The 26,320-nt window shown below is 28.4% G+C and overlaps 8 protein-coding genes and 1 pseudogene across 18 annotated transcripts in view; 4 read left to right on the forward strand and 5 right to left on the reverse strand.

Annotated features, from left to right (window-relative positions):
- The window catches only part of LOC122712815 (disintegrin and metalloproteinase domain-containing protein 10-like), a 33,641-nt gene extending 27,700 nt beyond the window's left edge, over positions 1–5,941 (forward strand). For 4 of the 5 annotated variants that reach the window (XM_043932731.1, XM_043932732.1, XM_043932733.1 and 1 more), the window contains one exon: positions 166–5,941. In XM_043932731.1, the coding sequence (XP_043788666.1) occupies positions 166–1,257 (1,092 nt within the window). In that variant the 3' untranslated portion in view covers positions 1,258–5,941. The remainder of the gene's footprint in view (positions 1–165) is intronic. The other variant, XM_043932735.1, reaches the window with a different exon arrangement.
- Positions 5,165–6,778, reverse strand: LOC122712817 (meiosis-specific nuclear structural protein 1-like). The gene is made up of 5 exons (XM_043932738.1): positions 6,518–6,778; positions 5,953–6,452; positions 5,692–5,889; positions 5,464–5,602; positions 5,165–5,364 (listed from the first exon to the last, which is right to left on the reverse strand). Exons 1-5 carry the CDS (start codon positions 6,762–6,764, stop codon positions 5,165–5,167), a joined length of 1,284 nt encoding a protein of 427 aa, XP_043788673.1. The 5' UTR covers positions 6,765–6,778.
- A 158-nt stretch (positions 6,779–6,936) lies between these two features.
- On the reverse strand, positions 6,937–10,012 carry LOC122712816 (ATP-dependent RNA helicase abstrakt). Its single transcript, XM_043932737.1, has 10 exons — positions 9,716–10,012; positions 9,311–9,584; positions 8,822–9,167; positions 8,600–8,733; positions 8,365–8,521; positions 8,139–8,301; positions 7,767–8,067; positions 7,526–7,675; positions 7,274–7,456; positions 6,937–7,201 (listed from the first exon to the last, which is right to left on the reverse strand). The coding sequence occupies exons 1-10, from the start codon at positions 9,746–9,748 to the stop codon at positions 7,065–7,067; spliced, it is 1,878 nt and encodes a 625-aa protein (XP_043788672.1). The 5' UTR covers positions 9,749–10,012; the 3' UTR covers positions 6,937–7,064.
- A 164-nt stretch (positions 10,013–10,176) lies between these two features.
- Positions 10,177–16,416, forward strand: LOC122712887 (spermine oxidase-like). Of its 2 annotated transcripts, none has more exons than XM_043932884.1 (11): positions 10,177–10,599; positions 10,712–10,973; positions 12,831–13,044; positions 13,117–13,350; positions 13,445–13,576; positions 13,652–13,851; positions 13,923–14,046; positions 14,115–14,221; positions 15,463–15,629; positions 15,698–16,158; positions 16,246–16,416. In XM_043932884.1, the coding sequence occupies exons 1-11, from the start codon at positions 10,452–10,454 to the stop codon at positions 16,282–16,284; spliced, it is 2,088 nt and encodes a 695-aa protein (XP_043788819.1). In that variant the 5' UTR covers positions 10,177–10,451; the 3' UTR covers positions 16,285–16,416. The 2 variants fall into 2 exon arrangements, with proteins under 2 accessions (XP_043788819.1, XP_043788821.1); XM_043932886.1 differs by having other exon boundaries at positions 12,930–13,044.
- Positions 10,980–12,590, reverse strand: LOC122712889 (annotated as a pseudogene).
- LOC122712989 (peroxisomal N(1)-acetyl-spermine/spermidine oxidase-like) lies at positions 16,285–17,189 on the forward strand (the record flags this gene model as incomplete). Its single annotated transcript, XM_043933095.1, has 2 exons — positions 16,285–16,989; positions 17,051–17,189. Coding segments are annotated over 2 exons (834 nt in total), but the record flags the coding sequence as incomplete, so codon positions are not given.
- Positions 17,190–17,285: 96 nt separating this feature from the next.
- Positions 17,286–19,876, reverse strand: LOC122712888 (protein anon-37Cs-like). Its single transcript, XM_043932887.1, has 8 exons — positions 19,598–19,876; positions 19,268–19,523; positions 18,678–18,891; positions 18,366–18,602; positions 18,169–18,300; positions 17,900–18,102; positions 17,710–17,830; positions 17,286–17,638 (listed from the first exon to the last, which is right to left on the reverse strand). Exons 1-8 carry the CDS (start codon positions 19,797–19,799, stop codon positions 17,501–17,503), a joined length of 1,503 nt encoding a protein of 500 aa, XP_043788822.1. The 5' UTR covers positions 19,800–19,876; the 3' UTR covers positions 17,286–17,500.
- Positions 19,877–20,528: 652 nt separating this feature from the next.
- Positions 20,529–22,965, forward strand: LOC122712856 (serine protease snake-like). Of its 4 annotated transcripts, none has more exons than XM_043932816.1 (5): positions 20,529–20,818; positions 21,101–21,361; positions 21,431–21,698; positions 21,773–21,999; positions 22,118–22,965. In XM_043932816.1, the coding sequence occupies exons 1-5, from the start codon at positions 20,743–20,745 to the stop codon at positions 22,447–22,449; spliced, it is 1,164 nt and encodes a 387-aa protein (XP_043788751.1). In that variant the 5' UTR covers positions 20,529–20,742; the 3' UTR covers positions 22,450–22,965. The 4 variants fall into 4 exon arrangements, with proteins under 4 accessions (XP_043788751.1, XP_043788750.1, XP_043788752.1 ...); XM_043932815.1 differs by having other exon boundaries at positions 20,530–20,818; positions 21,773–22,020; XM_043932817.1 differs by having other exon boundaries at positions 20,530–20,818; positions 21,248–21,361; positions 21,773–22,020.
- Positions 22,781–24,703, reverse strand: LOC122712858 (palmitoyltransferase ZDHHC16B). Of its 3 annotated transcripts, none has more exons than XM_043932820.1 (6): positions 24,333–24,703; positions 24,109–24,256; positions 23,841–23,985; positions 23,405–23,595; positions 23,000–23,310; positions 22,781–22,920 (listed from the first exon to the last, which is right to left on the reverse strand). In XM_043932820.1, the coding sequence occupies exons 1-6, from the start codon at positions 24,377–24,379 to the stop codon at positions 22,830–22,832; spliced, it is 933 nt and encodes a 310-aa protein (XP_043788755.1). In that variant the 5' UTR covers positions 24,380–24,703; the 3' UTR covers positions 22,781–22,829. The 3 variants fall into 3 exon arrangements, with proteins under 3 accessions (XP_043788755.1, XP_043788754.1, XP_043788756.1); XM_043932819.1 differs by having other exon boundaries at positions 23,669–23,978; positions 24,333–24,702; XM_043932821.1 differs by lacking the exon at positions 24,333–24,703 and having other exon boundaries at positions 23,669–23,985; positions 24,109–24,322.
- Positions 24,704–26,320: the final 1,617 nt, after the last annotated feature.

A 26,320-nucleotide genomic window follows, 5' to 3' on the forward strand; every position in this document is an offset into this window, starting at 1 on the left:
TCTCCAGTATCTCCATCTCACCCATCGAGTAACTCGTCGATCGTATCTCATCGTAGTATTCGATCGAATCGCTGACATCTTGCTAAATTAATTATTAAAGGGTAGAGCACGCAAATGTCTCGTATACGATATTTTAACGAAATGTGGTTTCTCCGAAATACACAGGTGGCGAGCACGAGGTTACTGGGCAAACGGCCGGATCTGAAGCTCAAGTCGGTCACGATAATACACAGCTCAACGACGGAAACTGTGCGCCTTCCACCGGAGGGGACGGAGGGTGTGACGGTGCATCCGCCGGCAGTGCGCGCCAAGCTTCCGCTCAGCAGAAAAGTGAGGGAGAAGAGGAGGCATCGAAAGCATAAGGACGGGCACGGGAACGCGGCGGACAAATCCTGTAAGGATATGCCGAAGAAGAAGAAGAAGAAGCAATCGCAATCTCAGGCGAAGAGGACGAACGCGGTCGAGGATTCGGGCAGGAAGAGGTCGGCGGACGCGGGCACGGGGATGGCTCAAGAGAACAAACGGAAGAGGACGTTCCCCGCGGGGAGTCGGGGAATCGATAAACAGAACTCGAGCGGCGTAATCGCGGTAATCGGGAATTCGGACAAAGACGACAAGAGGAAGCGGAAGAAGCAGCACAAATCGAAAGAAGTGATCGATTATTCGGCAATACAGGCTGAGAAGGAGACGGAGCCGAACGCCGATCCCAAAAGCAAGGTTCGTTCGTGGTTACTGGCGTCGTCCCAGTGTCGGCCGGAAACGGGGAGAGGGAACGGAGCAGCCTGCCTGCCGAAGAGCAAATCCACCCCCGTTGGTTTGACCGGTGCTGGGACCAGGTTGCCCGCGGCGACGAGGCAAGCCGCTTCGAGGAGAAATCCGACCGAGTCGAAGGAAGGGAATAAGACAACGGGGAACTCGCAAGGGGCGAGGAAAGAGAGGGCGAAGCTGCAAGTGGTGTACAAGCCGCCGTTCAGGTTCAGCGTGAAGCTTCGAAAGACGGACAAGGTGGCGCAGGTGACTGGTCCGAATGCGACGCACGCCAATGGCAGGCCAAAGCTTCCTAGGACTGGCGTGCTTCTGAGGACGGGGAAGAAGAAGGACAGGGTCAGAATCGGGAGGGCCAGGCAGATAGCCCCCACGGGAATCGGAAACAGCGCGGCTGATTTACCCGAACCGGCAAATTCCGACCTCCATACCGTCCCATCCGATCTCGAAGTGTTGCTGTCCGAGAGCGAGTTCCTCTTTTCGGACACGTGACCACGGTGAATAAGAGGCGTGTTCAGATCTGTGCGCGTTTAGAGAAGAAAATCTTTTTTAAAAATCTGTGTCGACGAAAGAGAGAGAAAGAGAGAGAGAGAGAGAGAGGGAGAAAAGTCGATGCATCGAAGAATCCCGTCCGCCGAAGTTGCGAAGGATACACGTTGAAAACGTTTTACATGCCATCCCGTGGTTCAACCTCGGTTTCATTAACGGTGAATAAACAAACTATTCCGCTCGTTCGTAGAAAATCAAAAAAAAAAAAAAAGGAAAAAAAAAGAAAGAAAGAAGGGAAGAAAGAAAGTATTTATCGTTGATGAAATCGTATGTCCGAGAACCCATCGTTTTATCGTATTAATCTAATGGCTGCTGGGCGTGTTTTCATAAACGCAACCCCCTCCCAAATGAGCTTCTTCCGTTCTACTGTGCTGGAATTTATTTTTTTATAAGTATATATAACGAGGAGCACGCATACACATACAGCGTACGCTTTCGCTCTTTTTCACGTCTTCCTAGGAATAATAAAAAAACGACGGTCTGTCGTGTGCGTTCGGAATAATTCACACCCCCGTGAATTATTTACTCGATTCGCGTTACGATTTATATGTAATCAGATCACTAAACGAAACGATCCGCGTTCTATGGAAGTGCTAGTTGAACGATCCAAGCCAAGTTTTCTTCTTCCAAAGAAAAGGGGCCAAATTCACTTTAAAAAAAAAAGAAAAAAAAAAGAAAAAAAAGAAAAAAAAAGATAAAAAAAGAAACAAAGAAAGAAGGAAGGAAAGAAGGAAAGAAAGAAAGAAAGAAAGAAAGAAAGAAAGAAAGAAAAGACTAATTACGCGTGCGTACGTACTTAGTGGAGACGTACGCGTAAATGGCACAAGAAATAAAGTTGATAGACCTATTTTTCGCCTGTCGCAAATGCGCAAGAAGAAATTTGTTTCTTTCTCTCGCGGGACACACGGGAGATTACGAGAGATTCGCTTGCAATCGCAGCTTTCGTCACAATTCAGGCAACAACGTTCGATGTTGAAAAAGCCATGTTTTAGCGTAATGCGTCGAAGACGAATAATAAGGGAGTGCAAGAGAGAAAGAGGATGCGAGAGAATGAGAGGGAGAGAGAGCGAGAGCGAGAGTGAGAGAGATACTTAAAACCGTTACTATATCGTGCCTATCGTACACCGCTGTTCGAAACTTGGGAAAGAAATCTCGCGATTGAAAAGAGAAATTTTTTTGATTTTTCTAACGACAATTTTCTAATTGTCGCGGGGGAAAAAAAGAAGAAAAAGAGGAAGAGAAGGAATCAGCAAACGCGCAATTCCAAGGAATTTGCCAAGGAATTGGTGATATAGCGATGAATCGATGTTCTCTCCGGGAAAAAAAACAAACAACGTAATTGAAAACGTAAAAATCGCGGTTTGATAGTCGAAGCTAGTCCATCCTTTCGAATTTCTTTTGAAAATCGTCAAACATTTTTAAAGAGTCAAACTTTTGCACTTGCTGTTAATCTAACTCTACTATTCTCATGGTTCCTATTTACCGGCAATTCCTAACCGCGGTGTAAAATTTGCCGGGATTATTTGCATTTCCAAGTGGATAAGTGATGACGAAACTCGTTGAGCTATTTATATTTTTGAGACTGTATAAAAAGAGATGTCGAGATGTTCTGACGACAGGTGATGCTCTCGTCGCTATATTTCCATGAGTTTCATTCACTTCCCAGAGATTTATCCACACACACACACACACACACACACACACACAGTGGAGAAACAAATCGAATCTTGATCGTACTGACATGATTTAACGTTTATCTTAATCTGCGGTGCTATTAGTCAATATGCTTAAAGATTCTCTGTCGAAAATATTCTCTGCCCTTTGAACATTCCCGATCGCTTCAAATCTTTTTTACCAATATAAATCTTGATCGAATATACTTTTAAGTTCCTCTCGTTGAATATATATATATATGTATACATATCGTTTGTTAATGTTATTTGTTATAACTTGCTTCGAATCATTCCATTTCCACGCGTAGAAAAGACACTTTGTTCGAAATAATTTTTCGCTTTCTTATGCGATGCTTTTGTTGTTCACCGTCTAAAAATCCTAAAACCGCGTAAACGGTTCTAAAAAATATTTATCCGTTAACATTTATGGTTTCTTGGTGAAAGAGAAAGAATTTTTCGAAAGGCGAAACGCGTTAATTAAAAGTGACTTGCGAGAATTAAAAAAAGGGAGGAAATTTTTAAGTCTCGTCGGCGAAGAGCAATAGAAAATTTGTGACCAGATTTGTTCCCCGTTGATGAGACGTTTTAAGGGATGGAAGTGGGCAAATCTATTTTTCAATGTTTGTTGATTTAAATATGCTGCGATAATTACTGCCATAATATACCTTGCAAAGGGAAATTATACGTCAAAGATAAATCTTGTTATAACGCGAAAGAACCATCGAGGCACGCTTCGTTTGCCCACTTCTTCTTCGAATTTGAAACTCGGTAGAGTATTTTGCTGCGAATAAGTGAACAAAAAAATCCGCTTGTGTGTATACATACGTGTGTACGTGTACTTAAACTAACTTAAGAATATGTGATTTTACTTTTTACTTTTAATTTATATACACGCAAGTTTATCATGCGAATTTTATGTGCGAATTGCGATTAAATCTCTTCAACGAGAGATTGTACGATTCGCATACGAGTAATATTTAATTGACCCATTGGCCTAATTATTACATAAAGAATGATGATTAGTTAGCGAGAAGCGTCGATACTATTTATCGATTGAAATAATCGTCTGTACTAGTGCGACTGTACTTTTCGACTGGCTGAAATTGTTCAAATTATACTTCCCTCGTTTCGTTTCTCTTCGGAAAAGAAGAAGAAAGAAAATTAGAAAAGGACGCGTAGAAGTTGCGTTAGTTGAACGGAAAATAAATAGTGAGTCAATGTAGGCAAATAGATTATCTAAGGAAATGTGATTTTACTTTTAAGACCAATCTGTGTTAAATTCGTGAAACTTCACCGGTTCTGAGCCAGTGGCCGTGTCGCCTGATCCTTTATTTATCGCTTGATATCTAAGAAATTTTCGGAATTTAAGGGGAAAAAAAACTGTAGGTCAGAACCGTTCATCAAGATGGTAATTCGATGCGGTGAAGGAAATAAAGTTTACGTAGCTTAAGGAATGAAAATAACAAGTATAAATCCAACTTGAAAAATTTATTACGATCGTTACGATTCTTCATCTTGATTGAAGACGATCTTCCGGGAAGAGAATTTCTCTACGATCTCAGGAATGTGATTTATAAATTCATTTCCGAATATTATCGATTATCGTTTTCAAGTGTTTTAATGTTTTAACGATATAGATATTAATTTACTTATTATATAGTTAAAGAAAACCGATCGATCGATCAAATTAGGTTATAAGCGGCCGTGGCGACTAGCCAGTCACCGAAAAAACTAACGTTCGTACTTATATAGTCATTTCTAACATCTCGAGTGTTACTTATTTTTGCTACTTCAACCCCTTCTTCCCCTAAAAATTCTTTAACATAACAATTAAACAAATGGGAGAAAATAGAAAAGAAAGAAATTGGAAGTTATTACTATGAATGGAAGGGGTAAAAGGTAGAAAAGGATCGCTCGAGAATTGCCTCGAATTGCCAAGAAAAATCCGATCGGCAGAACGAAACTCGTTAATTGTTCCCGTCCGATTTTTCGATAATGGACACGCCCGAGGCGAGACTGTTAATTTATCACATACTTAATAACCAATATAAGATGGGGCTGCTGTATTTTTACACGGACTTTGTATAAATGACGAGAACCGCGAGAGCAATGTTTTTCGCGCATCATTGTATATATCCGTATACCAATAAATAGACGTAGGATTAAAAATTTAATCTTTATCTTGAGTCATTGTTCATAAATTCTGGTTTGTTCGAAGTTTTTTTTGATTGATTAAGAATCGATTCCGACAAACTCTTAATTTTGCACGTCTTATCATTCGTATTATCTTCTATTTGTAAATATTCCTTTAATTCTTTCATACGCTTTATGTTATTTTCCTCTATCATTTTTCGCAAGTCGTTTCCATATCGTAGAACTAAAAGGAAAATATTTATAATAAGAGATAAGCATTGCTTCGTTTCAGTAATTAAATGTTGTATTGCGATCGTGTTTTTAATATGATACGGAAATGTACTTTTTTCGCGTCGTATTTCCTGCTTTTCTCTTTCTTTCTCCTCTTGCTTTTTTCGTTCCTCTATCAAATAATTAGCGAAAGCAACATCGATCGCAATTTCTTTGGCTTTCCTTTCGGCCATAATTTTCTGAGTTCTTGCCTATTGATTTTGACAACCTTCGATAATTATTCGCTTCTTAATAAACGCGATCAAAATGACACGAATGTACGAATATAATATATTTTTACCATTTCTTGTAAGAATTCTTTAGCAGTTTGTTTTTTTTTCAATGCCATTTTAATCGCTTCCTTTTTCAATTGATGTTCTTTCTCTGCTATATATAATTCTCGACAGATTTCTTCTCGTTCCAATCTTTTGTACTCTTCCTCCGTTAACTTTTTCATCATTTTCTCCAACAAAACATCTTTCGCCGCACGAATATCAATCTGAAGAAAACAATATTACTATTAAAACAATTCAATTCCGATAAGTTTACATCTTTACAAAACCTTTCCCTCAGCTTCCCTCTTTTGCAGAGCTTCTCTCTTGGCAACGATCCTTGAGATTTCATCGTGTTCTTGCTTCAGAATCTCCTTTCTCTTTTCTTTCCAAAATTCCCGAGCTTTTAAAAAAGCATCCCTTTCAGTTTGTAATGTAATAGCGATTTCCTTTTTTTTCTTCTCCGCTTCCACATTCTCCTCGTGCAACACTTTATTAATTTCTTCTGTTATTTTTCTCTCACGATGCTTCTCCTCCTCTTTCTCGCGTAATCTACGTCTATTATCGATCAACTGATTTTGAAGATCTCTTCTGTATTTTAATTTCTCCTCCTGTTGCTTTATAAAATCTTCTTTCACATTCCATGGAGGGATCAAATTGGACACTTGTACCACCTCTTCTTTCCATTCTTCTTTCTTCAAATCGGTTTCTAACTTTTCGAAAATCTCTTTAGGTAAAGTTACAGCGAATTTCTTTTTTCTAGTCTTTAAAGATTCTTGCAGCTCAAGCTCTGTATTATATTAAATTCATACGATTAACCTCACAATGAGTTAATAAAAACAATTGTGTTTTTACGTTTACGACGTGCAAGTTCTTCTGCTAGTCGATGCGTGCGATCAAGTTGTCGAACTTTTAAATCTGCAGCTGCTTTGGCGTGTTGAAGTTGTTCCGCTTCCAATGCTTCTTTGCGTTCAATATGCTTTTGACGCAAATGTCGCTTTTTTTCGGCTGTCTTATCTATGATTCTTCGCCGTATCTCTATTTCCAAAGATTTTTGATCCTTGATACTTTCAAAATCAGGTTGTTCTCTAATATTAAACATGATTTAGTTCAATTTAAATGTAAATGTAACTTGTTGAAAAATTTCTATTCCTTATATATATGTTATATATATCATCTTCTAAATTAATCGATGGAGAAAACATAAAAGCATCGTATTTATAAAGAGTTGATCTTTAAATGATCAAAAATAAAAAAATAAAGAAATATAACAAATAAATTAATATTTTATTAATTTTTCAATTATAAATTTTGCAAAGCTATTTACAAAATCGACATTATTTTGTACAAAATAGAATACTATACAAAAAATAAAATATTTCAAATATTTGAATTAACGCTTTTAATAATCAGCAGCATTGCTGGCTAAGTAATCACGGCGACCGATGTTGGATGCTTGTTTATTTTGGATAGCTTCCAATTTAGGGCATTCGGTAATTCTGTGACCAAGACCACCACAATAACTGCAACCACGCTCATCTGAAATATAATGAAAACATAGTTTATTTTCTTTTTCATAAAAAAAAATTAAAAAAACATAAATTATTTTACCTCCCAAATTGAGATATTTTTCATTTTCCGAACAAAGTTCCAGCAAAAATGGTGGAACTTTTTGTTTCGCTTCCATAAGCAAATGTTTAAGATCTAACAATACAGATTCGTCATTTGCTTTGTTAATAAATGTTGTCGCTATTCCAGTTCGTCCAGAACGTCCAGTTCTTCCAATTCTATGTACTATATATAAAAATTTATATTTTAATTCATGAATTGTAAACTTAACAACTTATTAATGATATAAATTACCATAATTTTCAACATCATCCGGCATATCATAATTTATAACATGTTGTACATCAGCGAAATCAAGACCTTTAGACGCAACATCTGTTGCAACTAACACATCTTTTCGTCCTTCACGGAAAGCTTCTACAGAACGTGATCTTTCTTCCTGATCTATAAAACGTTGATTAAACAAATCAAATATTTGAAACATATTTAATATAATTTTTATATTTTATTTATATTAAATTTTAATTTAATGCACCTTTTCCGCCATGTATTGCTACTGCTTCAACACCTTTTAATAATAAATATTCGTGAATAGCATCTACATCTTGTTTTTTCTCGGCAAAAATAAGTACAGGTGGTGGAGTCTTTTGTAAACATTCTAAAAGATATACTATTTTAGCTTCTTGTTTGACATATTCAACTTCTTGCACTACGTTCATAGACGCTGCACCTGCGCGACCAACATTAATCGTCACAGGTTTTACTAAAGCAGAACGGGCAAAATTTTGAATCTTTTTTGGCATAGTAGCAGAAAATAATAACGTTTGTCTCTGTCCCTATATAAAATATTCAAATATAGTGCAAATAATTTTTATATAACAAATATATCATAGTAAAATATGTTTACCCTGAAAAATGAAAAAATTGTTCGTACATCTTCTTCAAAACCCATATCGATCATACGATCCGCTTCATCCATACAAAGATATCGACAAACGCTAAGTTTTACCATTTTTTTATCTAACATATCCATTAATCTTCCAGGAGTTGCCACCATAATATGTACACCTCTATGATGAAAGAAAAGATATTATATATATTGTATAATACAAGTGAAAAGACAGGATACTTACTTATTAATAACTTCTAAAGATTCTGATACAGGTACACCTCCAATTGCTAAACAGCTGCGTATTTCAGGACAACCTGCTTGTCGTAAACTATTTGTATAATGTCGTATAATATCATAAGTTTGTTTTGCTAATTCTCTAGATGGACAAATAATTAAACCTATAAAAAATAAGAACAAATTACATTTTATTTTTCATATCTTTTATTTTTTATTTTATCAAAATACCATATTCATACCATATGGTCCTTCATTTCTCACAAATGGCATAGCCACTTCTTGTTCTAGACAAAACATTATAATAGGTAAAACAAATACTAATGTTTTACCACTACCAGTGAAAGCAATACCAATCATATCTCGTCCAGATAATCTATAATATATTAAAAATATAAAAAAAAAATTAATATTGTATAAAAAATTAAAGATATACAATTAATATAATAATATAATAAACTAACACTGTGGGTATTCCTTGAATTTGAATTGGTGTTGGTTTAATGATACCCTTTTGTTCCAGACCATTTAATATACCTCTATGAAATTTCATTTCTTTAAAACTTTTCAGTGGTGGTGGAACATCATCTCCTTCTACTAAAATCCTAAGTTTTCTTCTTATTCTTTCATGTCTTGCTTCTCCTGCGGTAAGAACTGCTCTTGGAGGTCTCCAACTAGTCTTTATTGGCTCTTCATATTGAATACCTTTTGCTAATTCTGCTACACCCATTAAAGCTTTATTTTCTGCTACACTCTCTAAAATCTTTTCTTCTTCTTTTAATTGTTTCTCCATAGCACTTTCTTTTTTAGCTAATAAATATTTTATCAGTTAATTAATTTATTTATATTTGTACTATAATAAAATTTATATATTATAAATATAATAAAAATATATATAATTTATAATTTATATATATATATATATGTATATAATTACATATAAATACACTTACCTTCTGCTAATTTTTTTAATTCTGTATGTTGATCTAATAAGGAAATATTTGATTTCCTTCCCCATACTTGTCCATCATCATCATCTGCATCATCTTTCTCATTTTCACTACTACTTTTCCCAATAATTCCAACAGCAGCTTCATCTTTAAGTTGTCCAAGCTTACCAAGCTTAGTTAATTGTTGTTTTTTACGTTCTTTAACCGGTACATAAGGAATATAATTATCATCTGCATCAAAAGGACTGCTTTCCTTTTCTTCTTCTCTTCTGTATCTCTATATTATAGATTCTTATTATTATTTATTCATTAGATTCTTATTATTTATTTATTGTTCATTCTTAATTTATAAACTATGAATTAAAAACATTAAAAGATAAAGTAACATCAAATAATAAAGTAAATAACCTTTCGTGGAGGATCCTCTTTATCTTGTGCCATTGTAATATAATTATTATTAAATACTTTAATACTTTAATACTTTAACGGAAAATTTAAATAAATAATTTTTACGTTGTTTTTTATATATCAACTTTTTTTCTATTATAATTAATTTTAATATCACTAACTTATCTCTTAACCTATATCGATTATGATTTTAAGTTTTATAAAAATTACATAATACATTTAACAAATATTTTATAGTAAGTTCATTGTTTAATATTTTAATCATTTAAAATATTTTGTGATTTGATTTTATTCAAAATTGATATTTTGTACTACATTCGATGTTTAATCACTTTATATTGAAATGAATTAATTCATTAATATTTATTCACTAATAATTGACTTCTTATTTAGATTTAACATGAATTATAAATTAATTTAATTAGGTTTAAAATATATTTATTTGAATTTTTATAGATTTGAAATAATAAAGTATAATCAAAAAATCGATAACAGTGTATACATAAATATTTCTAAGGATAAAAGTTTTATATATACTATTTACAGCGCTATGATGAACTTCCGGAATACTTAAGTTATTTGATCAAAGTATAGTTCGAACTGATAGCTTCGTTGAACACGTTTTTATCATGAATATTTGAAAATTTGTTTTACGTTTGTCATTCATTTATATCTTCTAGCAAGAATATTGCTTTGTAATAATTACAAACTATTTTTTAAAAATTTATTAGAAATAATGTTTAAAAATACAAAAATAGTAATCATTGGTGCTGGAGCAGCGGGTATTTCTGCAGCAGCTAGATTAATAGAAAAAGGATTAGAAAATATTATAATTCTCGAAGGAAAAGATCGAATTGGTGGTAGAATACATACAGTAGAATTTTGTAAGTTAAAAATAATAAATTCTTTTATTATTTTTAAACATATATAGAAAAAATTAATTTTTATTTAATAAAATTAAGAATTTTTAAAACCATCATATTTTTATACGTTCAGCTGATAATGTTGTAGAATTAGGAGCACAATGGGTTCATGGTGAACATGGAAATATTGTTTTTGATCTTGCTTCCCCACACAAACTATTAGATTCATCAAAATGCTTCAATGATTTTGATAAACATATATTTGTTACTGCAAGTGGAGAAATTCTTTCAAAAAAAGAAAGTGTAGAAGCATTTAAAATATATTATGATATTTCTGAGAATATATCAGATTCTATACATAATGCAGAATCATATGGAGAATATTTTATAAATCAGTAAGTATAAAAATAGATATATTTATATATAAAATATATTTAAAATTTATTGTTTATTATATACAAAATTAAAATATCATAGATAAGTTTATTTTGAACAATTTTGTAAAAGAATGTTCTTAATAAATGCATTAATATCACTTTCTCTAAACCATGCTTGCAAAGTTGGATGCAAATTTGCTTTTGCAACTGTATATACTTCTTTATCAGAAACTATACATCTAAACAAAAAAATATTTATAAAAATAAATCATTATATTAGTAAACTTTTATAAATTTACCTTATATGATAATTGATACATTGATTTTTCACATATTCATGTCTTAATAAGGAATATATATTTTACATATTTTGCATCTAACTTATTTTGATCTTCAATGTAAATTTTTTTAGAATTATTTATTCTTTCCAAATATCCTTGTGTTAATATAGGAATAATAAAATTCACCTAAAAATTAACAATTAATTAAATTGAAGTAAAATTTTTTATTTAAAATAAATTAAATCATTTACTTGTTTAAAACAATCGTCTATAAATTCTTCTGCTCTACTATATACATAATTTTCTTGTTCTTGAAGTATAAGAACTCCAATTTTGGGTTCTTTAGATCTAAATATTTTTGTTATATATTGTGCAGTTTCTAAATCATCATCAGCAAATGTTAACATATCTATACTGCCATATAATTTTTTTGTCTATTAATAAGATAAACACAAAGTATCAGTGTATCGTTTAATGTAAAAAAGCATTTATTATGTATTTTATAATACCTTTTGTAAATTGTGTACATGATTAGAGATTACTTCATATTTTTTTATATCTTGTATAAAATAAATTGGAGTTAATACTAATGGAGCTTTCGGCATACTGTTTGGTCTTAATATAGTTGATCCTATACAAGTATAACAAAAATTTATAAATTAAATTAAATAACTATTATTATTGTTTTTGTAATATTAACTATGTAAATATTAATACCATCATTTTTAGCATTTTGTGAAATTTTATGAATTAAATCATAAATATCATTTTTTATTTGAATAATTATATCAAAACGTTGTATTTTTTGCAAAGCATTTAAAATCTTATCAATAGTTGCTTCAACATGTTGCACATAAGTTAATTATAAGTTGGATCTTGCAAACCTTTAAAATCATAATCTATACACTGTAATAAAAAAATTTACAAAAAAAAACATAATTTTTAAGAATAATAACCATTAATATTATATGCATACACGAATTTGTTCCATTGATAAACCCATATGTGCAGCAAAATCTTGCCATCCATTATAAGTCTTGCCTGTAGCAGTAGAACTTAATAATAAACATAATTTTTGTAATGTAGGTTTTCCAATCTGTTCAAATAAATAAGAAGCATGAATTTGTCTTGTAACTCTTTGAATATTTATAATTACTGTATCTAAATTTGGAGGTCCATTAACTTCTCTTCTTAACTTTTCCAATTCTGGATCAACATTGCTAAAATATAAAATTTTATATTTTTAATAATTAATAAAAATATGTTTCTTTGTTAAAATTTCATTCAAAAATCTTTCTTACTTTTTTGCAAACATATTTATAAAATTTATACTTTTGTATCTCTTATAAAGAGATATAAATTTTTATCATAATTTGTAATACAATATAATAATTAAATCTTTTATAATTTATAACACAATTACATTATAATGCAAAAATTATATTAAATATAGTATAGTTTTCTTTCTCTTATTTCGAAATTAATGATTCATTTCCGATTTGATTTTACCGCTAAAATTCAAATTTTTATAATTAAAATTACATTAATTATAATTACTATATTAAACTATATTAAATTATATTAAATATTTTAGATTTTATAAAACATTTAATGAAAATCCGTTTACTAGTCGTGATAGAGCAGAACAATTATTAGATTGGATGCACAAATTTGATAATTCTCTTCAATGTAGTGATTCATGGTTTGATGTTTCTGCAAAAGAAATTACAAATTATTGGACTTGTGATGGAGATCTTGTACTTAATTGGAAAGATCGTGGTTATAAAACATTATTTGATTTATTATCTGTATGTATATTTTTTATTAATAATGATTATCTTACATTTTATCTATATAATATATTATTTATTTTTTTCCAGCAAAAAATATCAACTATCAAGAATAATTTGTCTATAGTAGAAAAAATAGAATTTAATAAAAATGTTGATAATATTAATTATATTTCAAATGATAATATAGTTGTAAAAACGAAAGATAATTCAAAATATATAGCATCTCATGTTATATTTACTGCATCTCTTGGTGTTCTAAAAGAGAAACATATGACAATGTTCACTCCACTTTTGCCTGAAAGAAAACAGAATGCAATAAAGGCACGTAAAAGTTTAATGCTAATGAGTAATATAAAAATTTGTCTCTTTTTTGGTATGCACTTGATTTGAAATGCAATTATAATATATTATTTAGGGTTTAAATATTGGAACTGTAAATAAAGTATTCTTGGAATTCCCACATAGATGGTGGCAAGAAGAGTGTGCTGGTTTTAATTTAATATGGTCCAAGGAAGATAAAGAAAAATTTATTACATTATATGGACAAGTATAATTACTTTCTTTAATATTAATAAATATTATCAATATTTATTTTTAAATATACTGACCATGTATGATTTAGGAATATGAATGGTTATGTGATGTTTTTGCATTTATTTCTGTGGATTATCAATCAAGAGTACTATGTGCATGGATCTCTGGTAAATTTGCAAAACAAATGGAATTACTTTCTGATATTGAAATATCTGATGGATTGTACTTATTACTTGAAATGTTTTTAAGTAAAAAATATAACATCCCGAAATTTGATCAAATACTTAGGTAATAATCTATAATATTTTTTTTTTATATCTTATATAATAACTTATATAATAATAATATATTATTTATAGATCATCGTGGTATACAGATGAATATTTTCGTGGATCATACACTTTTAAAAGTATAACAACTGAAAAGCTACATGTAGAAACAAAAGATTTGATTGATCCTATTATAACAGCTAATGGAAAACCTGTATGTATTTTCATAAACCAAATAATTAAAAAAAATCGAATTTTGTTATATTTATATTTGCTTAATAGATAATTCTTTTTGCTGGAGAGGCGACACATGAACATTATTATTCTACTGTGCATGGAGCAGTTGAAACTGGCTTCAGAGAAGCTGATAGAATAATAGATTTTTATAGGTAAATTTTATAATTTCTTAATTTATAATTATTGTTTGAAATTTATTTTAAATAAAATAATTGCAGTAAAAGCTGAAATAAAGTTTTTATTTATACATAATGGATTAACATTCTATGGATTAAACAGTTATTGATTCTAAGATAAATTCATTTTTGCGATCATTGCATGATTTAAAAGATTTTTTATTGTATCTTTTAAATATTTTTTTTTTTATTTTTAAAATTAATAATTAGATAGTAAAATATTTATATACACATACACATATATAAAGAGAATTTATATAATTTTTTATATTTGCTTTTTTTTATTCATATTTATATTTATATATTTTTTTTTTAAATTAGATATTTTTTGATTATTTTTTTATAATCGATTCGAAAATGGAAATACATTTAAAAATGGAGATTTTGCAAAGGTTTTTTTTAAATTAATCGCGTTTCGCACGTAATATTAACTATTACATAACATATACTTTCGTATTAACGTATACTTTCGTATTATTCCTATTTCGCATTGATGAGATGTTTTCTGCTACCCGGATGTTGGCTACCCGGATATTTAATGACCGAGTAGCATTTATCAGGGTGCAACAGATTTCTTTCCTTATTTTCTATTTTGAAAAAGAGGTATGAGCATAAAAGTTAATTTTAATAAAAGCGTTTATATTGAATCATATATTCTATTTCTATTGATCAGCATGCTTCTTCTTAGGCCGGTAAAATCTCTGCTCTAACCAGAGCCAGTTTCTTCATAACGGATTACGGTAAATTATAAACTTACTTGATGCTTCACATTATAAAACATCTTTGTATGATAAATTAAGTAATATATTTGCAACGTACATTTTTAAGTAATTGTCTCTTTCATGATTAATTATATATTTTTATTATTTAGTAATTATAATTAATTATTAGTAATAGTTTTATTATCTTGAAAAGAAAGTTAAAATACGTTTTATATTAAAAAAAAAAAGATATGTGCATATTTATTTTTGCTATGTTATTGATTATCCTATTATTTATTTGCAAGTAATAACATTTGTATATTAAGTAATATTTTTTTCTTCATAGATTATTATATCATATAAATATATATATATAATAATAAATTATTATATTATTTATTTAAATTTTTATTATTATTATATAATAATAATAATCTGTGTATATATATATATATAATTTCTTATAATCTCATACAAATAGTCAAAATTTAATTTTAAAAAATTCTAATCACGTAGAAAACGTGGTTGGATAAACAGCTTCGATAAATTGGAAAGGACAGCAAATACTTCAAATCAAAGAATAGCAAAAACAAAGCTTGTAATAATAGGTGCAGGCATTGCAGGATTAGCAGCTGCGAAAACATTAGAGGATGCAAATTTCAAAGATTATCTATTAATCGAAGGTAATTGAATCTGGAATAAAAATCATTTAAAAAGTATAATTTATTTATTTATTTATTTATTTTTTCAGCTCAAAGTGAAGTCGGTGGTCGAATTCAATCTATACCATGGAATAAAGGTTGGATAGAATGTGGTGCACAATTTGTACATGGTGACAAAAGTCCGTTAGCGCAATTATGTTATAAACATGATTTGCTCTCAGATATACAATGCAAAGATGGTCAAGGAATTTTTATTCGTGACAATGGTTGTAAAGTAGATGAAATTTGGGTAGAAGAGATAGACGATCTTATTCGTAATACATTGGAAGATTGCGAAGATTATGAAAATAAAGATATCAAAATAGAATATGAAAATATTGGTGAAGTTTTAAGGGATTCTCTCAATAAACACTTACTTCAAAAAAATGATTCAATGGCAATTAAAACCATAAAAAAAGAAATTTTTGATTGGAATGTTAGATTCCTCGTAATAGATAATGCATGTTTTACAATCGATGAATTATCTACAAAATATTGGGGAAAATTTAAGGTAAATACAAGAGAAGTTATAATAATATTTAAGAAAAATTTTTTAAATATATATTACTTGATAATATTAAATGTATGTTTTTTATAGTTTGTTGGTGGTCCAGAACATCTTTCGTTTAAATCCTGATATAAGGATTTAATCCAACTCATTACTGATGATTTGGAAAAAAAAAATTTACTTTTAAATACTTCTATAGATTCAATCGAATGGCAAAAAACAATAAATAATAATTTTGATTCTCCACTTGTATTAAATGCTTCTAATAATACCCGCATTCTTGCGGATTGTGCAATAATTACTTGTTCTCTTGGTTATTTAAAAGAGAATTATAAAACAATGTTCATTCCATCTTTACCATCTCACTTTAGTGAAGGAATTGAATGTTTAGGCTTCGGTTTAATAAATAAAATTTTTCTCGATTATGGTATTTCTTGGTGGAAACCTAACACGAAAGGATTTCAACTACTTTGGAAAGAAGGAATGTTTTGCAATAAAAATCTAGCTCTATGGACTAGAGATCTTACAGGATTCGATGTTGTACCGAATCACGAAGGTGTACTTCTTGGTTGGATCGGAGGACGCGGAGCTTGCATTATTGAAACTTTAAGCGAACAACAAATTGCAATGGATTGTGAAAATTTACTTAAATATTATTTAAAATTTGATAAAATACCTCCAATAAAAAAATGCTTCAAGACACAATGGGGTACAAACAAATATATTCGAGGTAGTTATAGTCATATTACAACAAAATGTGATAAGAATAATATTACGCCAAATTGTTTATCAGAACCAATATGGAGTAAAATAATAGAAAAACATAACACCAAGGTATGAAAATCAATAATTAATAATTGTATTGATGTAATGAATAACATGTTTTTTATTTTAGGATATACCCATCATTTTGTTTGCTGGTGAAGCAACACATGAAAATTTTTATTCTACGACACATGGCGCTTATGATACTGGAGTGAAACAAGCACAAATTTTTCTACAGCATCATATTTCTAGGAATTAATTGTTAACAATTAACAATTAACAATAAATTAACAATATATATAGCGTAAATATAGATAGAATTATAAATATATAAATATAAATGAGTCTTCTTTGTACATAGTATGTATATAGTATACGTAGACATATATTTCAAGTATACAAAGTTACTATACAAAGATAAAATAAATAAAATAGTCATATTTTATATTGTATAGTTTCATATATATAATTTTTAATCAGGTCATGTTCAATTTACATAGCTATATATTAATAATATATAATAAATGTAATATGACCTATATGTCTATAATTATAAATTTAAATAAAATTTATTATTTTATCATATATTATTAATTGTACGATTATTTTTATCATAAAGATTTATCAATCTTTCAGCTTCTCTCCATCCAGAGCCAATAGCTCCATGTACTGTAGAAAAGTAGTGTTTATTAGTAGCTTCACCACCGAATAAAATTATCTAAAAGAAAAAATATAAATTAATTTTTATACATTTTAAATTGTTTTAATAAAACTTTTAATAAAACCTACTGGCTTCCCCCTTTTCATAATTGGTTGGGATAATTGCAGCGCGCTAGAATTTGTTTTTATTGTTTCTATACTTTGATAACTATATGTACCGCGGAAATGTTTATTTTCATGCCATTTACTCCTACAAACAAAATGAATTCTGTTAGAATGAGATTAAAATAAAAAATAATATAACAGCAGAGGATGATACCTTATCATCGCTGTTGGCCTACTGACATTATAATTTTTTGACAACAAATTGTATAACATCTCTACTGTTTGATCAAAAACTTCGTCATCAGTGACATCATCCATTAAACGTGCACCTTTTCCAGATACCCATACATATAATAAACGAGGCTTGTGTTCGACAAAAAAGAAACCTACCGCATAAGGCATCCATCTCGTTTTTGGCTAAAAGAATTACATATATATTTCAAAATATATATAGTTTTTCTCAATGCAAAATCAAATTCTTACATTACTATTAAGCTTCTTCCTCTCTTCTTTACTCCATAAAATCCTATATCCTATTTTGTTTGTATCTTTGACATTAAACCAAGTATCGTTAAATGCTAAAAATATTTTACAAGCATTTCCATATCCTATTGCCTAAAGTAGAAATTAATTATTATTAATTAAATTTTAATTTTTGCAAAAATAAAAAAAAAATATACTTTAATATTTCTAATTTTTGATTCCGATAATGGAGGATTAAATAATGTTTCGTGCCGTTCTTTAAGCACTCCTAAAGAAGGCGTCATAATAACATGATCAGCTATATATTCTTTTCCATCGAGGGTCGTTACTTTTACGGTATTATCTTCACTTGAATAATCAACTTGTGTTACTTCAGCATTGAGAATGGTTTTATTCAATATGGGTAGTTCTTCTTCTGGATTTGGAAATTTTTTCTATTTAAAAGATATACAATAAATTCATTTATTCAATGATTAAAAATTAATCATCGTAAAGTGATTAACACAAACCATTAATATATCTAGAATAGTGCCATATCCTCGTTCTTTCCAATTAATCGCTAGATCTCCCTTGCATATTTTATATTCCAAATATCCTTTCGCTGCGATATCGTACCAATTATCAGCAGGATCGTAACCAATTTGCATCATATTGAAAAGCCATAATAATTGTTCCTGTAGCGTTTCATTTAATTCCGGAAATTGCGTAAAATCGTCTTTCAACCTAATGCAATATTCATTTTAAATTCCTATATATGACATACCGTAACATACACGTTTCGCTTTAGATATGAATTCAGGATAGGAACATAATAATAAGTTTTTATTAAATTTATTTTTAAGAAAATTATTTGTTAAAATTATAATTTCGAAATATAAATAAAAAAATATAAATTTAAAAATATTAGAAAGCGCATGTGTTTTGCCGGTACAATTTCGTAATGTTTTAAATACTAAATCGGTTTTTATAATAAATGATTATATTCTTTTTCAGAATAAATTTATAATAATATACTAAATAATTACGATGCATTCGTCTAAGAATTTTTTTATCCTGAGTACACTCATGAAGCGGTGGTACAACAATACGAAATTCGTACTTATTTTCGAAACATTCGCCGATGGAATCGTAACATTCATTATTCGTTATGTATTCAATCGACTCTAAGTAATTGAAATAACTATCTGTAAGATTTTTTGTGATTCTGATATCAATCAACTCGCCTGTAGATGTATATACTTCATCATCGTATGGCTTAGAGTTATCTGTAATATTCAAAGGAGCTACCAATTCATATACAACATTTCCCTTTTCTCCGTGAATCCATTGCGCGCCTAAATCGACTAGATAATCATCTATAAACGTACACAAATTTTTGATCAATTTTTTCTCAATATATATACAGACTTTCCGTTGAAGCTAAACTCACCAAATTTGACTGTATTCACACGTCCACCGATTCGATTTTCGGCTTCTAAAATTATAAGATTTTCCAGGCCATTTTCAATCAATTTCGCCGCAGCTGCGATACCAGATGCACCGGCACCAACGATCACTATTCGTGGCGATTTGGTATCGTCAGAAAGTGTGCCTGAGATCAGGCAAAATAGGAAGATCATGCAATAGAGCATCTTGAATACTAAAATGAACTCTGTACGCGCAAACTTTTATCAATTGACAGATTGGACATCTAGTTTTACGCAATGATACTTGCTTTGTGCTCTTATTTATACAGCAATTTGCTTTTGCAAGGAAATAGTAGTAGTAATATCTGGAGCACGCAATTTGTAGTAATAACATTAGTTAGATAGCGATTAATAATGAAAGATTATCATTAAAGAATAATGTATTATTTATAATTTACTTACATTACATTATTTATCGTTTAATCTTGTGTAATCATCATCAATTATTATTAAGAATGAATAATAAACATTTTTTATAAATTGAAGAAATTTTTAAATTTTTTCATTTTTTTTTTTTTATATATATATTTTTATTTGATTTTAAAACCATAAATTTTAATAATTTTTTAAAATGTACAATAAAACAAAATCATAAAGTATGTTTAAATAAGAATGATTTAAAAATAAAAAATTATTCAAAGGATATGTCATTTTTACTACATATGAATGGGTATTTAAATTGTAGTAAAAAAGATTTCATTGTCATTATAAAAAATAATAATATAATGATCCGGAAAATTCCTTTACGATAAGGAAACATTGATTAAAATGTAACTTATCACAAAGTCACGTGATATCGAGAATATATAAAAGAAATGCACAAATTAACCAATCAAATGTTCTTTCGATTAACATACATTGATATATAATATATTATATAGATTGGATCATTGGATCTACAAGTTATTTTTATTAAACGTATATATGTCTCTATAAACATTGCTGAGTATTTGTCAATATGAAATAAGAGATAGAAACTTGACGTTAACGATAGAAAAATCATGTTTTTTATTTATCGAATATTATACTAGCAACACAAATAATCTTTTTCCTTTTTTCATATCATTTTAATTGAAGACTAAGAAAAGATCACTTATATTATTTAGAAATGATACTTTCATTTAAAATTTTTACGATATTTTTATTATTTAATATAGAATTAATAGTATCATCGAAAAATACAGGTTATTTATATATTTTTATGTATTGTAACATATCTTATTTTTTATATTAAATACTTAGAACATGATTTATTATTTTTAATTTCTAATTATATATTAATAAATTATTTTCACTTTATTAAATAACAAATATAGCTCAATATATTTTTAGAAAACTTAAAAAAGCAAACATTTAACCTTAAAATTAAATGAAAATATAAAAAATAATCTAATTCTTCATAAACGTAAGTAACGTAGTCGAAGATATACATTATCAAAAAAATCCTTTCTTGTTAAATGTTTCAGTGTTTCCTTTCTTATTTTATAAAAATAATGGAAAGAATCAAATAGCTGTGAATAACAAATCAGTCAAGATAACAGAAAATCATAATATTAATCTAGTTTTTCATATTCATAATTTTTTACAACATGCTAGTACAAATAATCTTACAGAAATAGTTTCTTCAAAGAATCCACATATTACCACAAATATGCCAGATAAGAGAATATCATTGGATAAAGTTTCAAGTGAAATAAGTTCAATTAAAAAAACAAAATCGGAACTTAGTAAGTACTTATAACATAATCATTATAAATATTTTATAATGTTAATAATTAATAACTTTGTTATAATAGAATGTGAAGAATATGGAAAACAATTCTTAGATACAACAAATGTATTGCCTCTAGTGGGAAATTCAGAGACGATTCAGATAACTAATCAAAAGTGTAAGCTTTCAAATCATCTTGTTGTTGGAGGTGTTGATGCTTCTCCTGGAGAATTCCCTCACATGGTTGCTCTAGGAACAAGAAGTACAGATGATATATTTAGCTTTTCATGTGGTGGTACTCTTATTGCATCAGAATGGGTACTTACTGCAGCACATTGTACTTATGGGGCAAAGTATTATTTGTTTTATTCATTGTTATAAATTTTTAATATGAAAATTGTAAAAAATATTATTTTTTGTTAAATAGAAGTCCTACAAATGCTCGTATTGGCATATATAATATAAAAAATAATCAACAAGGTATCATAACTACAATCAATAAGATAATAAGGCATCCAAATTTTAAACCTCCTGCTATGTATGCTGATATAGCTCTAGTAAAATTAAATACAGTTGTTGTCTTTAACAACGACATAAGACCTGCTTGTTTATATCAACAATATGATACTGTACCTGCACAAGGATGGGTTACTGGTTGGGGTGTTACAGAATTTAGTAAAACTGAAATATTATAAAATTAACAAAATTTTTCTTTAAAAAAATATATTACATAAAATATTAATATTTTATTTTAAATTATTAATATTTATAGATGGGGAAAAACAAAGTGATCAACTGCAAAAGGCATTCCTTGATATTGTTGATAATGTAGCTTGTGCAATAAGACACAATCAATCTATAGCAATACCATATGGAATTACACCAAGTATGATCTGTGCAGGAGATCATAGTGGATGGAATAAAGATACTTGTCAAGGAGATTCAGGAGGTCCTTTACAAATATCTCATCCGAAAAATATGTGTCTCTTTCAAGTATTAGGCATCACTAGTTTTGGACAAGGCTGTGGAGGTGTTAATATACCTGGAGTATATACTAGAGTTTCACATTATCTTAATTGGATTGAAGATATTGTTTGGCCATAAATTTTTTGGTTTATTGATATAAATCTTGTTTTGCAAAGATAAAAAATTTTTTATTTTTCAAGCAGTTATTTTGACTGATTTAAAAGTGTAAAATATATTTGATATTGGTAATACTTAAAAAATATACAATAAATATAACATTAGATAAAAGTGTTTGTTAAAGGTATCGTGATTGATATATGTACATGTTGAATAATTTTGTTGATGTAAAAAGTCTGTATTTATATTGATTAAGGTTGACATTAAAATTCTCAGACTATATTATATTAATCAAAGTATGTATAGTTTGACTAGAAGATTTTTAAATCTGTAAAAGTGATATTTTTTATGACTGTAAAAAACAAGTATAATTTCTGTAATTATTAATAGAGAAATTATACTCAAGATATTTTTATATCATGAATAGTTTTCCATGTAAGACCATCTCCATATGGTCCATGAGTAGATGGAAAAAGTATATGCCACCAATTTCTGTTAGATCAAATAATAAAATATAATAATTATTATATTGAAAAATTATGTATTAATAATATTTTATCTTTAAAATTACCTTCCAATTATTCCTAAAAAAAGTTTCCAATTTTGTCTTGGTCCAAAATTATATGGATTTTGATATATTTTTCCAAGTACCTTGTACTTTTGTGTTTCTGTGCTATTTATACGCGCTTCTATACTTGTTTCTCCTCTTGTAATAAGACCTGCATGCCACCATGTAAGTGCTCCTAATGCTGCAAATGTGGCTACACAAATTAGTGCTGCAAAAACTATAAGTCGGCGTTTCCATTCTTTAATGTTTGTATCTGCAGCTTGTTTTGCTATTTCAGCTAATTCTTCTTCACTTAGATGATCTAATGACTCAGTCTGAAAAATAAATAGATAATAAATAATATAAAAGAAAATAAAAGAAATAAATTCTTATTTGAATATTTTTTGTAAATAAAATCATAATAATTACCATAGGAATTATTTCAGAATTATTAATGCGCACTGGATGACCATCTAATTCTGGTTCCTGTGCTGGAAAGAATTCTTGATATGCAATCTCTACACCAAATAGCATTATGAATAATATACCAAGTACTGTGAAAACCATATATTGAAAGAAATGTCTATGATTATAGTGACCAACACAATTGTTTAACCATGCTGTTTCTTTGTTTAGAAAATATATAGAATTTTAAGAAAATTTAAACATTAAATAATAAATCCAAAAGGATACGGCAGTGATGATCCATTTTAAGAATACATCTATTACATACAGAACAATGATGGGTCCTAGGAGGCTTTGGTTTAATACATTTTTTACAAATACTCACAGCCTCTGGTATAAGACCACCTTCTGGTGGATAACCAGCTGGAACATTTACACCCATATAATAATGAAAGCATACATTTATTAATAACCAATTTCCAATCACTAAGAGGATTATTGTCATCAATGGACTTTTTTCCCACCAATATGGTAGACCAATGTAATATGCAATGTACACAATACTTGCAGTTAAAAGGCTTACCATTACTACAAATACCTATAAACTGTCAAGCTTAGTAAATACATTGTGACCAATAACAATTATTTTTATAAAAATCACACGATATAAATTAATATATTATAATATAAATAAAATTAAAAAAAACTATAAATATAAAAATACTCACAGGTCCTAAACATGCAGTAAAATTTTCTACAAACCAGAACATTGGTTCCAAAAGTATATCACAAACATAACTCCAATTTAAAAATTCATTATAAAATAAAGATTTTGTAATGATCTGTAGACGCCACCACTTCTGTTTTAAATTAAGTCTAAGAACAATAAAATGTAACTATATATATTAAAACAAATAATGAAGTTTTTTTTCCATTATTTTTTGTTACTCACTTAAGGATATTAGGTGCTTTAGTTAAAGACCATTTTATTCGTACCATTTTTTTCTAATATACTATATATAATATAAATATTTACATGGAATTTCTTAAAATTTCAGTAGAAAATTTTTATTTTTAAAAATAAAATTAATCGCAAATATTAGCATTGAAAGATAAACAATTGTTATACCATACACTAAGCATCTTGAATATTATATTAAAAATTCTTTTACAGTATACAATTTTAAACATTTTTTTCATAAAACATATAGTTCAAAATATTCTTTTTTATTTATCATAAGTTAAAGCATCGATAATGATTATTTTAATCCAATTTTAAACACAAAAACAATTTTGTTGATGAATAACATATCCTATATATAGGCTATAATTACTCCAGCGCCGCTCAGCTCAGAAATAAAAAATCCTATACATTTTATCAGAGATAAGATATATACAAAAATATATATAGATTTTGTATTTTGAAGTACTGTTCAAGAAATGATATATTTTATATATGCAAAATTTCTAAAAATATGAAAACATCGGTAACTGAAAATTCTTGAGGTAATTTTAAAGCAATATTTTTTTTTACAACAAAAATTTTTGTTGTAACTTTGTTAATGAGTTACAAAAAACAGTGGTCAATCATGCGCATAGATTAATCGAATTTTCATTGCTATACTCTTATATGCAAAATTATCGATTTAAAATATTAGTTATCGATTTAAAATAGAATGAAATAACAGAATCGAATTAGAATAAAAGAATTATAATTAATGATAATCAATTGTTTTGTTTTGACATAAGAATATATATGATAAAATAAGAATGATATTATAACACATATAATATTATAGCATCATATCTTAGACAAGATACAAAATAAATTTAATATTCAGCATATATCTTATCTTAAACAGTATTTTAATATCATTCGAAATATAATGTTTTTTAACAAGAGATGGAGCGGAATTATAATTTTTATTCTACTTTATTTTGTTTTGAAGAAAAGTTATCTTTGATATTCAAAAGATGGCAATAAGAGTCAATTCTGATGTATTTCTATCCTTTTTCCATTATTTCTATTTTTTCTTTATATGTTTCATTTACGACAGTCTAAAGATGGCGTGACTACATAATTTTTACTCTTTATCTTTCTGCTGTTTTATATTTATTTTTTTACATTTACTATTTTAAATTGCTATATTTTCAATAGCAAAACATTTTTTCGTCATTTTATTAATATCTATTTATAGAATTTGATATAAAATCAGTTTTATATTTACCTTTTATATTTATCTTTTTAAATTACTTTTAGATATAAAAATATACATAAAAAAATATATAAAATGTATGGAAATATACAAGAGAATGATAAAGGAAGAAGAAAAGAGTAATAAAATAAAAATAATAAAGGAGAAAAAGGAAAATGATAAAAAAGAGAGAAAAAGGAGAATGATAAAATAAGAAAAAAAAAGGAGATGAAGAGAAAGATGGTAAAGAAGGAAAAGAAGAGAAAGATAATAAAAGAGGGGAAAAATCCTACGAATTTCTTATACAAATAACAATTAATTAATTTATTGTTCTTGAATAAAATGTAATTCGATGTAATTTTTTTTCGATAAAAAAATATTTGTTATATTCAACAAACTTTATTCAATACATGTTGCTTGGACTTGTTCGTACTCGGTCGGCGATGCATATCCAATACTACTGTTGCTATTCTTCGAGCTAGATGTCACATAATTAAACGATCAGTCTACTCTAATCTTGTGATTCTCTTTAACAAAATGAATTTTATTATGTTTGCACTTACATTAATTCAAATGAAATATAAAAAATAAAAAAAAGTTTAAAGATTATGAAATTTATCAAAAATAATATATATGATACATATTGCATTTTATAATTATAACTATTTTTATTTCATGTACAATTTATAATGTTAAAAGAAAAATTATTAGTATCAATCTTATTTTAAAAGATAATTGTGATACT

This window comes from Apis laboriosa, unplaced genomic scaffold (genome assembly GCF_014066325.1).
Source record: "Apis laboriosa isolate Shangri-la unplaced genomic scaffold, ASM1406632v1 scaffold21_cov150, whole genome shotgun sequence".
Lineage (NCBI taxonomy): Eukaryota > Metazoa > Arthropoda > Insecta > Hymenoptera > Apidae > Apis > Apis laboriosa.